At 36.1% G+C, this 18,886-nt stretch overlaps 1 protein-coding gene across 2 annotated transcripts in view; it reads left to right on the forward strand.

Annotated features, from left to right (window-relative positions):
- Nucleotides 1-18,886, forward strand: part of shisa9b (shisa family member 9b) — a 44,469-nt gene that overhangs the window by 17,084 nt on the left and 8,499 nt on the right. The window contains exon 3 of one of the 2 annotated variants that reach the window (XM_051105673.1): nt 15,283-15,462. In XM_051105673.1, the coding sequence (XP_050961630.1) occupies nt 15,283-15,462 (180 nt within the window). The remainder of the gene's footprint in view (nt 1-15,282; nt 15,463-18,886) is intronic. The other variant, XM_051105674.1, reaches the window with a different exon arrangement.

The raw sequence follows: 18,886 nt of genomic DNA on the forward strand, positions 1-18,886 counted from the left end.
TTTGTACATACTCTATAGCTTCCAGTACTTGTCCAAATGTATTCTGGTAGCATAATGGCACCCTACGAGAGCTGTTATTGTTATGCAAGTGCAGAGCCGTCATAAACAGCATGAAAATCATTCTTCACTTTGTGTTTGAACAGCACAGTTAGAATGACAGAAGGACATTCAAAGTCGAAATCAATGCAGACTTTGTCTGTAAACAAGACAGCATCATCAGAAAAAAAAACAGCATCTTAAGAAATGGCATTTCAAAGAATGTCACTTGAAAGAGCCCAATTTCACAACGATTACACTGACTCCAAACAATTAAAGTAATGTGATGTTAAATAAAGCAATACAAATAAGAGCTCCTTGTCCGTTACGGTCTGGCTCGGCTTTTATTCAAGCATTTCTCCAGGTGCAATCATGTCAACATGCCGTCCCCCTGGCGTGCCGGACGACTGACAGGTGACTGTGTGGCACATGAGTGCTACTTCCTATTCCTATCATTTGTCCATGGCACAAGCCTCCCACTGCAACTGGAGCACTTACAGAAGCATGGCCTCTTTTTACCGCAGGTGGTCAAGCAGGGGAGAAGTATTTCCTCTCAACTTAAAAACCATGTCATTGAGTGGCTGTCAGACCACTTCCTCTCAGTCAAAATGTAAGCCCAGTGGTGATGTACACTCCTGAAGTGGGTCAGTCCAATCTGGATTTTATGGCACCGCTGTAAGAAATGGGTCCACTTCACTCTTTTTTTTTATTGGTCTACATTCTTCAGTGGCAGAATTTAGTCTGGAGGGCATTTCATCTTCCAGAGTTTCTGGACCGGGTGTTGGAAGCATTTACTGAGAGAAAAAAAAATCAGGTTATTACTATGTTTAGCATTTAGGGAGTGAGGCAAGTTCAGACCACAAACTGAGGAGTTTATTAATGTATGCTGATTTTGAGCTATTCTCAATGTATATTTTTCAGGTTAAATGTGATTTGCTTACTGAACTGAACCATTTTACTCCATTATGAAACAAACATAAAAACACAATTATTCACTTTACTAAATGTTTAGATAGTTATGCTTTGCTCCTCAGTTGACACATGGCTTGACATGGCGAATCTGCATGATCACCTTGAGTGAAATCTATATGGGAAAATCTTTTGCCCTCAAGCGAATTTCTGAATTCGAAATGACTGGATTTCCATGAAAATACCCAGAGCAATGGTAAATGTGAATAAATCTTAAAGGTACAAAAATATACAAAAATTGCTTAAAATTACTTAGGCCATCTAAGATGTAGATGAGTTTGATCCTTCATCAAAACAGATTTGGGAAAAATTTTTGCATTACATCACATGCTCACCAATGGATCCTCTGCAGTGAATGGGTGCCATCAGAATGAGAGTCCAAACAGTTGATAAAAACATCATAATAATCCAGAAGTAATCCACACAACCCCAGTCCATCAATCAGTGCCTTGTGAAGTGAAAAGCTGCATGTTTGCAAGAAACAAATCCATTATTAATTAGACATTTGTGACCTTGGACCACAAAACCAGTCTTAAGTAGCACAGCAATAGCCAAAAATACATTGTTTGGGTCAAAATTATAGACTGTTCTTTTATGCCAAAAATCATTAGGATCAAATCATAATTAAAGATCATGTTCCATGAAGATATTTAGGTAATTTCCTACTGCAAATATATCAAAACTTAATTTTTGTTTAGTAATATGCATTGCTAAGAACTTGATTTAAACATCTTCGTAAGCAATTTTCTCAGTATTTTGATTTTTTGCACCCCGAGCTTCCAGATTTTCAAATAGCTGTATTTCGGCCAAATATTGTCCTATCCTAACAAGCTTATGTATTCAGCTTTTGCATGATGTATAATCCTCAATTTCAAAGAATTGACCCTTATGACTGGTTTTGTGGTTCAGGGTCACATTTTTAACTTTAAACCATTACTTCCAGCTAATATATGATTCCTCTATCAATACTATCAACTCTATCAACACCATTTACAAGCAACAACAATTAAAAAAAAAAAGTTCAAAACAGTTCTAAACAAATATGCCAGTAGATTGTGATGTGAAAGGACAATAGGAGATAGACTGTTCCAATGGTGGAAGTGTTATTATGGATTATTTGAATCAAAAATGCAGCTTTTTGCTTCACAAGGCGATTATTGATGGGCTAGAGTCGTGTGGATTGCTTGTGGATTATTGTGATGTTTTTATCCGCTGTTTGGGCTCTCATTCTGACGGCACCCATTCACTGCAGAGGATCCAATGATGAGCAAGTGATGTAATGAAACTTCTCCAAATCTGTTCTGATGAAGAAACAAACTCATTCGCATCTCGGATGGCCTGAGGGTGAGTAAATTTTCCGCAAATTTTCATTTTTAGGTCAACTATTCCTGTAAGCCAGATGGAGATTTATAAACCCCATCGCAGGGTTTTGCACTGAAATAGCGCACCCAGAAAATGCCTTTTAAAGACCTTCTCTCCAAATACGACACTAGATTTACATGTATATTTGAATGCTCAATCCACACTTGAATAAATGTAAAATATCAAAACAAGCAGCATCTGTAAACAAATAAACTCTTGTCTAAATCTACAAGGCAGTTGTTTTAGTATTTTTAGTGATTTTGATTGCTCCATTACTTTCATGTTGCATACATTTTGTATTCCCATGTTATGCCCTCTGGTCACTGCGGCGTGGCTCATTGAAAATCAAATAACATGTTTCTGCTGTTACCCATTTTTCCAATCCTGGTCTGACTGTCTCTCAAGGCTGCATGGGTACAATGTGAAGCCATTTGCTGCGGAGGAGCAAACAGTAGTACTAATAACTATGGGAATATGTGAAGGTGGGTAATGGATAATGCTGTGCCGATCTCTGTCTATTAATATTTATTGAATTTGAGGCTGAGGAAGGGTATTGAATATTTATGGATAATAACCACATGAGGCTGTACCATACTAATGATGCAGTACAGGCGGATTTCCAACAGAAATTGGATTTAAAATCACATTTGCTTGTAAAATAATTTAGCAAATACAGTGATTGTAGCCTGAGACTTTAACATGTCAACACATCTTCCAGGCTACAGTGGAAAGTTAGGTATATTTCAGTGAGTCTTCTGCAATGGATGGACACACTGTTCTTCTGGAATGCACCAAGATGGCAAGAGACAGGCTCAAAGTTCAAGGAGTGCCAGAAGATGAAATATGTATGTCTACTAGGCCACCACAAGGCAAGATTACCAAAGTATTTCAGAAGATAAGCTTGCAGTCTTACTGATATTTGCCAAATACTCTATTATTTACCCTGTTTACTGGCATTTCTTTCTCTGAACAGAGCACAGTACTGGCGATGGAAACTAGGAAAATAAAAACAACTTGAGGCTTGTAAGGCTAGAGTTTGAGGTCTCGTCAGCCTGTCAGGCACAAAGCAGGGAAGCTTTCTTCACTCTCACAGTCTGCGAGAGAGTAGACTAAAGCTTTAGGTAATATTGTCATCTAATGTTTTTTTTAGATATCTGAAAAACAAAATAAGACATGTGGTCTTTGTTCATTATAGGAAATGTCTGATGATGGGCACTATTAAATATAAAAGGTTCCAGAAGGGTTGCAACAATGCTGTAGATGGAACATTTTGGTTCCCCAAAGAAGCTTTTAGTGAACAGTTCTTAAAAGAGCACTTTAAAAATCTAAAGAACATTTTTATCACTGTAAAGAACCACTTGTGGAATGGAAAGATTCCATGGATGTTAAAAGTTCTTCATGGAACCATTGATACCAAAAAAGAACCGTTATTTATGTCATGAAAACTCTCGGATGGATTGGCGTGGTAATGTAAATAACAATGTTAATGTATTTGGTCTTGGCGGAATAGATCTGCTATGCCTCTGCTGCTATGGCACTGGCAATATATCCACAACATGCTGCTGTAAGCATATAAGAAATACTGCTGCTGAAACATGTAACACATATGAATAACCCCCATACAGCATACATGAATCACCTCGTCTATACAGGTGGAGCTGGGGAAGGTGGAGGGTTTCTGCTGCAAACTGCTACAGCAAACAAAAGCCAGGTATTTGAATACTGAGCAGTAAGCTCCTTGGCTTCAGCTGCCATGTGACAACGATGTCGCCAGGTCAGATTGAGTTAGACATATTGGACTGCGCCATCTAGAGTTACATGCCAGAACTCTGTATTTGTGAGAGTGTGTTAGGGATGTGAAATCCACACATCCATGTGCTGTGGCATATTAGGGGCCATTTCCATATGTGGCGTACTTATCCTAAACCAATGGGCCACTGACAGCACAACATCCAAATTTCCTGGGGAGAGATGAATATGCAGACGTGGGTTTCCAAATTTAAGATGGCTGCCCACGTGTGGAGTTGTGTGGAGTGTGTAATGAGTCATGTAATGGCAGATCAGGAAGAAATCAAAATAAGTCAGAGCTGGTTCTGTTTTCTACTGCCATTTTGCTGTTGAATCATATGCTAAGCCTTAAAAAAATACCAAACAAAGAATGGAAAGGGTATTTATGCATGAAAGAAATGACTACAGGGGCATTTAAGAAAGCCCCAACATCACAGAACAGGTGCATAATGAAAGTCTTCATTATGATGTAGTGGTGGTGAATACTGAATCATATTTCCACTTTTCAGCACCAAGAAAATAACAAACCTGTATGGCTTTCTTTCTAAAGTGGAACATAAGAAATGTCTCAGAGTTATATTTGCCCATACAATGGAAGTCAATGATTACCAAAACTGAGAAGAGATATGAATATTTTAGATGTTTTTGCTTAAAGAATTGGTTCACTCCAGAATTAAAATTTTCTGATCATTTACTCACCCAACATCCATCCAAGATGCTCATGAAGGTTTCTGAGGAAATCATTCCAGGATTTTTAACTTCAATGGAGATCAACAGGATGAAGGTCCAAACTGCAGTTTCAATGCAGCTTCAAAAGGCTCTACTCAATCCCAGTCAAGGAATAAGGATCTTGTCTAGTAAATATACTATAAATATAACCACAAATGCTCATCTTGGACTAGCTATACAATTCGGGTCTACGACTTCACGCATTAAGTAATCACGTTGGAAAGTCACGCGCGGTTAGTTCTTCGTCTGTGTACTTCGGTTCAAATAGATAGGGTAGGGCGAAAAATCCATCTCATTTTCTCCTCTAACTTCAAAATCTTCCGACATTGTGGTTTTACCTTTTTTTGTAAAGGGCATTTGACTTTCTTTGCACGTTCGCTTTGTAAACACTGGGGTCAGTACATCTGCCTATGCCATGCATGACCTTTCTAACTTGATTTTGCAATGTGTGAAGTCAAGCTAGTGCAAGATGAGCATTTGTGCTTAAAAAGTATATCAATATTTTTTATTTGATTTTTTTTTTTTTTTTTAGAAAAAGACAGATTGTTTTGCTAGATAAGACCCTTATACTTCGGCTAGGATCATATAAAGCCCTTTGAAACTGCATTGAAATTGCAATTTGGAACCCACTAATCCGCACTGAAGTCAACTATATGAAGAAAAATCCTGTAATGTTTTTCCTAAGCCTTCATTTCTGTTTGACAAAAGAAAGAAATAGATGAACATCTTGAATGGCATGGGGGTAAGTAAATGTTCAGGAAATTTTAATTCTGGAGGGAACTAATCCTTTAAATAAAATAAACATATTTGTTACACATTTGCACTGAAAAACAAGTAAAATATACTGATTAAACTGATGCAGCCAGTAATACTTGTTACAGGGTTTCTGTGCAAGAAACAAACAAACAAAAAAAAGTGGATTTATTTTAAGGCTGACATTTGACAGTTAGCCTGTCATCTGTAACAGGAGAGGCTGAAGGTCATAACAGACCTGAAATTAGATGAACCACAGACAGACACCAGCCAGCCTTTTACATTTCCCATACATACACATATACACATGCTGTGCCATAACGGGATATCCACACGCTTTCATGAAAGGCTTATGGAATGAAGTGGAATGTTCCAAAGATGATAAATCCTTTATTTCCACTTTTTTAGGCCAGTTCCAAAGTTATCTTTGTGTGACAATGTCTGTGCCCTTCCCATGCCACTATTGTGATCCCAAAATACCCTACTGCATTTTTAATGAGGGCTTGCAGACTATCCGTGTCTGTTTTTGACTCACTTCGACTCATTTGAGCAGGTCTCTCTTTTTTTCAGAACACTTTTGTGTCCTTCTGCTTTAAAGGAATAGTTCAATCAAAAAATTAAAATGCAGTCATCATTTACTCACCCTCATGTCTTTACAAACCATATGAAGGAGATTTAGCTGTTTCATGCCGTTATGAATAGACAATGGAAATGTCAAAGAGAACACAAAAGCTCCTTTATCATTGATAATATTTTGCTCCATTAAAAAGATCTGAGCTGAGAATCTCAATTACTGGTGTCCTGTAGCTACACTGAGGACATTTCTGACATGTCAAAGTGTCCTCTTCATACCCTGTACTATTTAGTTAAGACTGTTTTTATCAGACACAACATGTAATTTCATGGCCCTCTCTAAAGTAATTAGCTTGGCACTGATATCTGTTTTTGACCAGTGGGAAATAAGGCTGTAATTAGCCCAATTTCTGTATTCATTATCTCCTTTTATCACTGAGATACAGCATTAAGTGGGCTCCTTCAAACTAAAACTTAATACCACAAATACTAAAGTTGGATGTTTTAAAAAAAGTTCTTTTGATGTTGTTGAACTTTTACTTTTGGTCTCTCAGCACACAAACCCTCCTGTGTGTGTACTTCAGTGTACTTCAAGTACATTCCAGATGCAAAATTAAAGAAGGAATTAAAATATGCCATCAATTCAAAGTATGCTGATTATAAACAAACAACTCATGACTTAAAGAATCTGAATTTGTGCGCAGTTGCTGATTAATTTAAGTACCGTCCAGAAACGTGATCTAAAGATGTTTTTGTTGATTTCAAATGTATTATTTATTGGAAAAATGCAGGTGTATTGATTATTGCTTTTTTTACATGAAATATTCAGCACTGGTCTAACTAACATATCTCCTGGGAGCAATATATCTCTTATTGCTATGTGCACCGAAGCATGTTTTTCTATTAGGTATTGACGAAAATGTCTCATGCTTTTTTTTTTTCCTCCCGAAGCTGACCTCAGTCATTTATTAACGGCGTTAGATAAGGATTCTGAATCACAGTCCAGGAGGGAATCGAACTGTGCATGTAACATAACTAAAACTGGCACATTCATTAAGTTTGCTCTCTTCAAAAATGGGCTAAATTCCAATCAGACATTCTGGCAGAGCGAAATGATGAGAACCCAAAGCTGGGTGACATCTCACGCATAGCTGACATCTCCTCCCAGATAAACGGCCACTCGCTTTCTCTCTCTCTCTCTGAACCACTCACAAATTACAGCAATTTCTGTCACTCCAGCATTTATAGTTTTGTCACATGAAATCTATTTTTATCCAAATACAAGCAGCTTTGTCTGCTATTTAGCCCCTGACCAGCCAAGGATGTCTATATTACCTGGAGTGAGCGATCCGTTAGCATTCCCATTCATCTCCATACCAACTGACATCGTTGGTCAAGAGTGTTTTGAAACATATTCTTGAGCCAATCACCTGACACATAACTGACTTTCTTTCTTCTGTGGGACATAAAAGCAGATATTTTGAAAAATGTCTGTGTTTTGTTTTGTGAAGTCAATGCTCAGCAAAATTGTTTGGTTATCAACATTCTTCAAACTATCTTCTTTTATGTTCCACAGAAAAAGTGGTACAGGTTTAGAAAGACACAGAGTGAGTAAACAATGACAGAGTTTACATTTTTAGGTGAACTATGCCTTTAAGCAGCATTTTTGCTGTTTCTGAGTAGAAATGTTGACACATGCCTAAAATAAATGCAACAAATTTTGGGTTGGGTGGAAAAATATCTTCCGCAGTTTGATTCTTCAAGAAATTTATCTTCTTTAAGAACATTCACATATTTTTCCTGAAACCCAGATGACAAATATACAGCTCGAGAAAATGATTTGTGCTCTGTGAGTTTCACCATCTTTGCACGGAATGATTGTTCTCCGCAAAAGATTTAACAGTATCCACCCAAATGAGGGACCAGGCAATTGTGAAAAATGAACCACTACGGCATCCTAAATCAAGCCTACTCATTACTGGATTGGAGGTTGCATGGCAACGCTATAAAGAACGGCCAAAGAAGCTAAAGTTTCATCTCTACAGATGAGGAATCAGAGGCTAGTTATTCCCAAACCCATGTCCCTTCTGTTGCGTCTTCTCGTGGGGTGTGATTTTACCGTATGAACAGTGAGCCAATCCAATTATCTGAAAGATGGGATGGGTTGTAGGCTACAAATAATAGGGATCATCTCCTTTCCACCATCCGGTGCTTTTCGTTAAATATGTGTTTAAGACACTGGAGGGAATTATTCATTTAGTAAATATGTGATGTTAAAAACTGTCTCTAGGCATCTTACATGCTGCATATTGGATTAACACACTGCTAATCAGTGCTTGGAAAAACCGAATACCACTGTGAAGAAACACAGAGTTGTCTGTCCAGTAAAAGTCAGGAGGCCTATTATGGATGGGTGATAAATTAGTATTGATTATTGATATTTATTGGAGAAAAAAATACAGGGTCCCACTTTATATTAGGTGGCCTTAACTACGATGGACTTACATTTAAAGTAATCATTTGATACAATGCACTTATTGTGTATATACATGTTTTTACATTGTAATTATATTTTTAAAATACCTATATTTAATTGCATCTGTAATTAGTTTCTGTAATTATAGTTACACTGTTGACCCATCCCTTAACCTACCCATACCACCAAACCTGTTCTTAACCTTACCCATATCCCACATCAATAGCAAAGAGTTTTGCAATATAAAATGAACACATTAAGTACACTGTACTTATTTAATATAATCTAGAATACATTCTATACATCTAGACAATCAGGTGTGTTGTGTTGCTAAAAAGTCTGCATGTTCTTCATGTTTCTATGTGAATGGCTTTTGTGGTATTTTCAGTTTTCACTATATAAGAACATGAATGCATGGACTTCATCTCCAGATCTGCTTTACCAGCATTTCACCATTTCATTTAATAAAATCACCAGATAAAATCATTCGATCCACAGAATATTAAAGGTCTTCACTAAAAACTGACAAAAAATTAAAGTTTGGTTTAACAAAGAAATTATGACAGATATTACTACTGTATATTTAAATGCCAATAAATAAATAAAACACTTGATCTAAAAAAGACATTAAGACAGAAATATATTACTGTTATGTTGTAATATTTTAATGTTGTTACTACTACTAATTTAATTGGTAACACTTTACAAAAAGGTTCATTAGTTAATATTAGTTAACTACTTTAGTTAAAGAGTTACTCCACCCCAAAATGAAAATTTTTGTCATTAATCACTTACCCCCATGTTGTTCCAAACCCGTCAAAGCTTCGTTCGTCTTTGGAACACAATTTACGATATTTTGGATGAAAACCGGGATGTCTGTGACTGTCTCATTGACTGCGAGGTAAATACCACTGTCTCCTGCGCTGACGCTGAGGAGAAGAATTGTTAAATAAAATCGTTTTTTTTTTCTTTGCATACAAAAAGTATTCCTGTCACTTCATAAGATTCAGATTGAACCACTGATGGCAGATTTTGATGATGTCTTTCATACTTTTATGGGTCTTGAAAGTGGCATTTACCTGGCAGTCAGTGGGACAGTTACAAGCCTCCCGGTTTTCATCCAAAATGTCTTAAATTGTGTTCTGAAGCTTTTACGAGTTTGGAACAACATGGGGGTAAGTGATTAATGACAAAATTTTCATTTTGGGGTGGAGTAACCCTTTAATATGAACTAAGAATGAACAATACCTCAACAGCCTTTATTAATCTTAGTTAATGTTATTTTTAACATTTACTAATCGATTAAAATCACAGGCTATGCTTGTTACTATAACATTAGTTAATGCACTGTGGATTAACATTAACAAACAATGAATGACTTTATTTTCATTAACATTAACAAAGATTAATAAATACTGTAATGAATGTATTGTTCATTGTTCATTAATTTAGCTAATGCATTGACTAACATTAACTATTTGAACCTTATTGTGAAGTTTTACCATTTCATTACATTTTAAACAAAACTTGTGAAAGTTTTTTAATAAATTAATTGTATTAGACACCACTTTGCTAATATATATATATATATATATATATATATATATATATATATATCCATATATACATTTGTTCCATGTTATGTCTTGTTTTGGACTTTCATGTTGAAGTTTTGTACCTTAGTTTCCTATTTGCTTTCCTAGTTGTAGTTTCTCTGTTAATCAATTCATTGATTGTATTCTAGCATTCCTTGTTTCCTTATTTTCCCCTATATAAATAGACATTGTGTTTCTTTGTGCTTTGTTAAGTCTTGGTTGTTGTCTCTAGTATTTAAACGGTGGTCTCAGTACTCAGTACAAATTTGCACTCTGTTTTTGTTTAGTTTTCTTGTGTGATTTTGGATTTTTCTTCATTAAAATTAAAAATTGGGTCTAGTTCCCCCTTGGCTATGAGTTCACATTTGTTACATTAATCATACAACACTGAATTCAGAAAGAATAAAACATAAAATTCTGTGATATATATATATAACACACAGTTCATTAAGAGTAATAGTTTGCTTGTAAACAAACAAGTTTACATTTACATTTTTAAGGTCTAACAAATATGTGGAATGTATTTCCTTCCCCATTAAATGGATATTATAATAAATGTTACGGAGAAGAATAACAGTATTTCTGGCCATATCACTCAGCCCTAGGCCAAATATGAAGCATGCATCTCAGGGTTAATGGTAATAATGTGAATCAATTGTAAATCAGTGTTGTGTCTTGTATAATGCCACAAGTGTCTCTTTGCATCAATACTAATAACCAGGAGGTAGTATCATACTCCGTTTGACTAATGACCATGTCAAAAAGAAAATTTGTCACTGTCAGTGGATATGAAAAACCATTACCTGCCACCCTGCCTACAGCTGCACTATCAGACCCAACGGATGCCACAATCGAGTTAGAAACTCACAACAGAGTCCACAGAAACAGCATTTCAGAAGTTAGGTGTGAAGATAAGGTTGAGCTCCACATTTGAAGGATTGATTCTGGAGACACTCAATAATCACTCAGGAACCCCAGGACAGGCATTTCATTTTCCGCGACAGGACATTTCACCGTGCCTTTATTACAGTTCCACTCCATAATGACTTATTTTCATCACCTCTTTTGATTATAAAACTGGAATTAATCTTACTGCCTAAGAGATTATGGATCACAGCGTAATTAATTTCTTCACATTTAATTAGATATTCTGCACACCTGGTTTATAAGCATATTAACTGCTGCATTTATGGGATCTTCATGTTTGGGAGCCTGGTGTTTCAACTGTCAAATTGTCTAGTCTAATTGTCTGAAATTATTTCCTTTATGCTTACAGTCATTTCCGTTACAAGCAAAATTTCCAAATGATGTAGATGATTGATTACATGAACCAAAAGATGATTTGATTTGCACAGTTTCTAATTATTACTTATAGGGTGGAAACACATTTATGCCACAAGAATAAATAAATATATATAAAGGCAATTGCTCATTTTATCTTACAATAAAGACTTTTTTCTCTCACAATTCTGAGTTTATATTTTACAGTTCAGACTTTTCCCACTACACCAAAAATCAGAGTTGTGAGATGAAAAATCACAATTACCTTTTGTATTTTTATTCCACGGCAGGAAAAAAACAACTGCAAGATGTAGAAAGATGCTAATTTGGAATTGCTAGAAGTTCTAAGAATTCTAAAAATCTGAATTAAAATGTTATGTCTTGCAATTCTGAATTGCAAGAAAAAAGTCTGAATTGTGAGATAAAAGTCTATTTTATTTTTTACTCCATGGCAGAAAAAAAAAAAAAAAAAAACAGAACTGCAAGATGCAGAATTCTGAGATACAAATTTGAAATTGCTGGAAATTCTAAGAATTCTAAAAATCAGAATTCAAATGTTATGTCCTGCAATTCAGAACTGCAAGACAAAAGTCTGAATTGTGAGATAAAAAAAATTTATTTTATTTTATATTTTATTTTAGTTTAGTTTAGTGACAGAAACAGGCTTCCACCCTATAGAAAATACACTTCCCAAAAAACAAAAAAAAAAGAAAAGAAAAGGTTGAAATGTCCATGAAAGACATTTTAAATAAATTAAGGCCTTTATTCATCAACGACAAAACATATTGAACTTATTGCTGTTTTACTGTATTTTTTTTTACCAAATAAATAGAGCAATAGAGACTTTATTCAAAAACATTTTACCAAACCTAAACTTTTGAATGGTAGTGTATGTAAATCTAAATTTAAATAGCTGTTCCTCTGTTGACTTTCCTGTTAAATCACCAAAATAAAACAATGAATGCCAGCAGTGTCAACTGTACTATAGCCTGAGTGATTTTTAAAAAGAAAACTGAAATAGAACAAAAACAATTGTTTCTGTTTGGTGTATTTGGCTTCAGCCCACTAGTGTCTGAAGTGTGTGTTAAGTAAAGAGCCCTTCAGTCCTGTGATATAGACGGTAGAATCTTGTAGCAAACAGCCATCCAGCTAGAAGAAATAAAAGAGGTTTCCAAGACAACAATAGGTCAAGGAGAGTTCAACAACTAAAACACATCTGAAGAACAGAAAAAGATCAGGCAGTACTATTGCACTATAGCAAAAGTTTCCAGTTCAAACACATACAACACTCATCTTCACACTAGTAGAAGTAGATAAACGGTGTCTGTTACAACTAGTATGCTGGTTTTCTGTTTCCCAGTTGCTCTCCGGTGTCTGGCTATACTTTCACTGTCTCATGCGACTCATCAGAGTGCTTAGAAAGACTACCCACAACATCTGGTTGGCCCCTCGTGCCAGCCGGCAGAAGGCCAGTCAATTTGCCATGCTCCTGTGCCCCCCCTTTGGCTGGCCAGATGTCAGCTAATGCAATCTCTAGAATAGCATTTATGATTTACGCCATCTGCGACCCTCAATTCTGAAGTCTTTGCTGTAATCAAGTGTGAAAACTTGTGAAAAAAACAATTAATTTTCCATTGTGGCCATCGCTCGCCAGCGCTTTTAGCATTAACATGTTTTGACATTAGCAGTTCAAACGGATTCGATTAGTAGCACAGGAGAGCCTGGCTGGAGCTCCAGAAATCCATGACTAATGATCTGCTTCCTGGGGGGATAGAGTGAATCACCAAAGAGAAAACTCACAAGTTGTGTTGATGGGTCGATGAAACAGGCCTCAAGCAGTTTAAGATATTGTTAAATGTTAATTTAGCAGACTCTGATGGGAGGTATCCCAACTGCTAGGAGCTTAAACAAAAGACAAAGACTTCTGAGGGTGTTCATGTGTAGAAGAACAACAGATTTTGATCGTGTTTAGCCTTCCTGAATAATGCGCGTAATGCTCACCCACAAAAAAATAAGTAGTACCCAGGAGCGTCATAGTCATTCAGATGCATGTGCCCCCTCAAGTGGATTTCTAATGCAACGTATATATAAAAAAGCATCTTTGATAATGAAGTTGTATGGTTATGGAAAGCAAATGAAAAGAAATCACCAATGACCATATGGGTCTAAGCAGCTGTCAACTGTCAACAGCCCAATTGAGTTTCTTCAAACTGGCATGGCTTTTTGTTAAAAATTGGCGGTTTGTTTGTTTGGTCTGGATTTTCCCTTCATAAATGAATGAATGAATGTGTGCATGACGTCAATGGAAGCATTACTTTTATTTTTGAATGAAACCATGTATATATACACTACCAGTCAAAAGTTTTTGAACAGTTTTAATGTTTTTTTAAAGAAGTCTCTTTTGCTCACCAAGCCTCCATTTATTTGACCCAAAGTACCGCAAAAACAGTAAAATGTTGAAATATTTTACTATTTAAAATGTAACTATTAACTATTTTACTATTTAAAACTGTTTTCTACTTGTGATTTCAAAGCTGAATTTTTAGCACCTTTTCTCCAGTCACATGATCCTTCAGAAATCATTCTAATATTCTGATTTGCTGCTCAAAAAAAACATTTATTATTATTACTATGTTGAAAACAGCTTAGTAGAATTTTTTCAGGTTTCTTTAATGATTAGAAAGTTCAGAATAACAGCATTTATCTGAAATAGAAACCTTTTTTAACATTATAAATGTCTTTTTCATCACTCTTAATCAATTTAAAGCATCCTTGCTAAATAAAAGGATTAATTTCTATAATTTGAAGCTTTTGAATGGTATAGTGTATAATGTTACAAAAGCTTTTTTTATTTCAGATAAATGCTGATCTTCGGATCTTTCTATTCCTCAAAGAATCCTGAGAAAAAAAAAATGTACTCAACTGTTTTAAATATTGATAATAATAGTAATAATAAATGTTTCTTGAACAGCAAATCAGCATATTTGAGTGATTTCTTAAGGATCATGTGACTTTGTTTATATATATATATATATATATATTGTAGTTATTTTTTTTATATCAAAATAAGTTTTGCAGTTTGATTTAGATTAACTGGAATGCACAATGAAAAAACATGATTTGTGAAAATTATATATACATCAGTGATTCAGCCATAGGCACAAAGCAACAGGCCAATATTGCATTTACACAACAGTTTGACGGCAGTCTGTAAATACGTAAGAAGCAACAATGGAGTGTCTTTAAAAACCCTCTTTTGTACTAACTACTTCCTTCTACCACAGATTCAGATATTAGTTTGACAGTTTAACAGCTGAACCCAAACCTCTGTTATTAATTCGAAACGTCACTTTAGAACTTGTAACAAAGGAACCTTGAGCTGATTCATTGAAAGCTTATTGTATTACTGTATTAAAAGTTCACTGTATTATGTAGAATTGAGTATTATGAGAAATAGATGGACTGAAAAACAAAAATTACAGTGGGAAATACCACAAGTGGAGTGATACAAATGGTAAAACGGTTGGAGTTCTGATATCACTAGAATATTGCACTCCTTTCAGCCTATCAGATTCAAGGTAGATAGACAGACAGACAGATATAGCACAACGGATGGATGGATGGACAGATAGATCAGTTTTATTTTCGAATGAAAACATTTATGAAAAACTTTACATCTCATATCTGTTGTTTGTTTCTATTTCTGTCTCTTTGTTTTAGAGAGTGCCCAAATAAACAGTGTGGGACCTGGGTCGTCTATGATGCAAGCTATGACACAATACCCTGCCCTTGCACAGGTACCTGTAGCCCACCCCTATGAGCCATCTCAACCTGGAAAGGAGCTCAACAAGTACGCGTCGCTCAAGGCTGTGGGTAAGACGGCAACGCTAAAATGTGCATGTATGTGGATTTTAATTTATTTATGTTAATCAAGCTCATTATTATGAAAATAATGTTTGAAACTCATAAGTGTGTTTAGTTCCTGCAAGGGTTCTTAATCATGTGATCTTGACCTGAGATGTTTTTGCTGTTCTGGCAGGCAGTGTTCTGGATCTTAGAGGGCCTTTTATTGGTCTGGATCTTAGGGGTCTGCATGGTCTTGACATAAACGGTTTAGGGGCATTTACTCTGCACATTTACAGCATGTTCTCCCAATGCATGGCCACGAATTTTTTAGTCCTTAAAAAATATATATTCAGATTTTGATGTTATATTCTCTTTGCATTTTGATATCAACATGGCACATATATTCCTATTCAAAAGTATAATGAAAAACAAGTTAGGCCAAAAGTAATCACACAGACAGAGGCCACTCCCACGATAGTTGATTGACATGAGCATTTTACCTCAGACCCGCCTTAAGTCAGCTGTAACAGTCCGACCTCCATTGTTTCGATGCCGGAGCAGGGATGTAAGTTAGATAAGAATGTCTACGATTGAGCGATTGAGGTGTTGTGTTGCTGGATGTAATAATGAACGTAGTGGTCGTCATTTACTCCCAACATCTGAACTGCTGAAGATGCAGTGGATTACGTTTGTTTGTGAATGGAATGCGCCTCCCAATCTACATAAATGTGTCTATGTTCGTGCAAATCATTCGTGATCCAGCTTCACCTACAGCAGAAGTGAGTATAAGGGATTTATTATGAATCTCTGCAATCACCTTTCCTAATAATGTAAAGTTTTCACGGCTAAACGCGCTAATTGCGGCTAAAGTAAACAATCTCTCGGAGCAGCTCGTCACTTCACAGAGAGAAGAGAGGGGCGGGGCGAGCAGAGCTCATTTGCATTTAAAGGAACAATCCCTCAGAATGGGATGATTTATGAAAAGCTCATTTTGACAAGGTAAAAAGGGTGTTGTTTTACACAACCATTGAGAATTTTTAACCAAAGTATATTATAGACTTTTCATTAAGACCCTAAAGTCATATCAACTTGTGGAAAATGGGCATCCGATGACCCCTTTAAACAATTATTTAAGTTGTGTTTTACAGTGGTAACACTGGGTGGTCACAGAGTCATTTGTTACTTTTCACATCAGTTAGTCTGGCATCAGAGTGAAGCCTATCAAAAGACTTCAGTGAGATGACAGCTAGCAAACAGCAAACAAACAACCAGCTGAAGCAGAAACGTGCGATGGCAGTCATTCTCTGAGACTATCAGCCACGGATGAAACTGCTCAGTTGTTAATCCACTGAAGTGCTGTCTGTGCAGACCGATCACTGGGAAAACAAAAAAAGGACAGTTTGTAGGCCCAGGAGGCCCAGGAGACAGACCACATGGGTCGTGGAGCTAAAGCGTCTGAGTTCAGTGTGCTACCTTCCTCTGATGTGTGTTAATCTCAGCGTATTGATGTCAATGAAAGAGTCACGTCAAAGATCAGCTCTTCTCTCCTCCGGCTGGCTTATTTTGTGGGTTGGCCTCCTGGTATGATGTTTTAGATCTGCGGTTTGCTATGACTCGTTGGGGTGTCAAGGCTGTTAAAAAGGTCATCTGAAGGATATTTAATTAAAAGTCTAAAATGTCATGCTGAAGTGAGGAGGACTTCAAGCAGAGTGTAGTCAGTCCCAATTAAGGCCTGGCTGAGTTGGAAGGCGAAACACCGTTAGCAACATTGCATGGATGTTATGAAAAACATTGTAGCAAAAAAACAGAAATGATTAGTGACGTTGTCTGAAAACACATTAGAATCGATTATACTCGCTTGTCTGATCCGGTCTTAGCAAGTTGTGTTTCACACTGTCAGCGTTCGACTAACGCTGGTTGAAAATGTTTGCGGCAAAAAATATTTGCAGGGAAGCTGTTGGCTGCTGTTTGAATGTCAATGTTGATGCAGCTGAATTTGTTGCCTGTAAACATATATTGTCAAAAATAGCATTTACAACAATAACAGTGCAAAGTGACTGTGAGATTTTATTTTAAGTGCACAATAACTACAGATTGAAAACAGTGGTTTCACCAGACAGATAAAATCCCAAACCATCTTCTGGGAGAGCAAAAAGCTGCATATTTCCACTTGATGATGGAAGCAATCCAGACTAATTTGCATCTCAAAAAACACATTTTCTCGAAACAAATAGAAACCTCAGGCAAAAAGAAGCATTAGCAAGTTGACAGCACCAAACAGTCTAACTACTTTGGTCGGCATTCACAATGAGAACTTAAAAGCTCATCTTATAAATATGTGAGCACTCTTAGATATTGGGATTCACTTCAAGTCATTTTTATAAAGAAACCATAAGGTTTTTTAACAGTGCACTATAGCTGGGTCTCCATCCAAAGCTGCGAGTTTAACAAAATCGGAGTATCACATAAAACATTTGCGAATAAGCAACATTTCCATTCAACGAGTCAAAGAGAACAAAATTGTTACTTGCCACTAAAAATCACTAAGAAAAGTAGGAGCTACTGAAAAAAAGCTAGTGAATATAACAGTTTTCATATATAATAAATTTCTTGCGCCAAAGAGTGAGCAGACAAAACACAAATGTGGTCATTGCTTTCGGAGGTGGATGTTTGGGAACGCAGTTTTGCCATTATATAGAAATACTTTGATGACAGACTTTGTTTGGGCATTTAAGAATGACCATAACAACATTACAAATGCTGTGCAACAAGCTCAGGCTACTAGTCAGGTTATGCAGTCCCATAGTGCAAAGTCTTTTTTTGACTGAGCATGGAGGAATTTATTTGGCAAATGCATTTCCATCTCCCATAATTTGCATTAACCCATTATTTGCAAAAACCACATCAAGTGAGTGTAATTTAGTTTAGTTACAGTTATTTAGTTATCACTTGTTTCTGATGTGATACTTCAAAATGCGTATAAAACAGGGTGATGGAAACATAGCTCTTGTATCTTTACCTAAATATATTGATTATGCTCAAATAAATAAATAGTCGGCACCAACAGCCAGGGGTGCCGACATACAGCGCCGCTGCGCTATGGCGTCCCAAGTTCAAATCCCAACTCGAGAACCTTTCCCGATCCCATCCCCCTCATTTTCCCACTTTGCTTCCTGTCAACTCTGATCTGTCCTATCATAATACAGGTGAAAATGCCAAAAATATAAATAAATAAATAAATAAATATTTACTCGCCTTTCATGTAATTCCAAAAATATCAAACTCATGCTCTATATTCTTTGGTATGCTGATGTCATAAAAGCTGCATTTATTTGATCACAAATACAGTAATATTGTGAAATATTACAATAAACTGTTTATATTTGAATATATCGTTTAAATATGCTGATTTGCTGCTCAACAAACATTTATTAGTATTGCTAATGTTGTAAACAGTTGTACTGCTTACTATTTTTGC

Source organism: Labeo rohita, chromosome 3 (genome assembly GCF_022985175.1).
Source record: "Labeo rohita strain BAU-BD-2019 chromosome 3, IGBB_LRoh.1.0, whole genome shotgun sequence".
Lineage (NCBI taxonomy): Eukaryota > Metazoa > Chordata > Actinopteri > Cypriniformes > Cyprinidae > Labeo > Labeo rohita.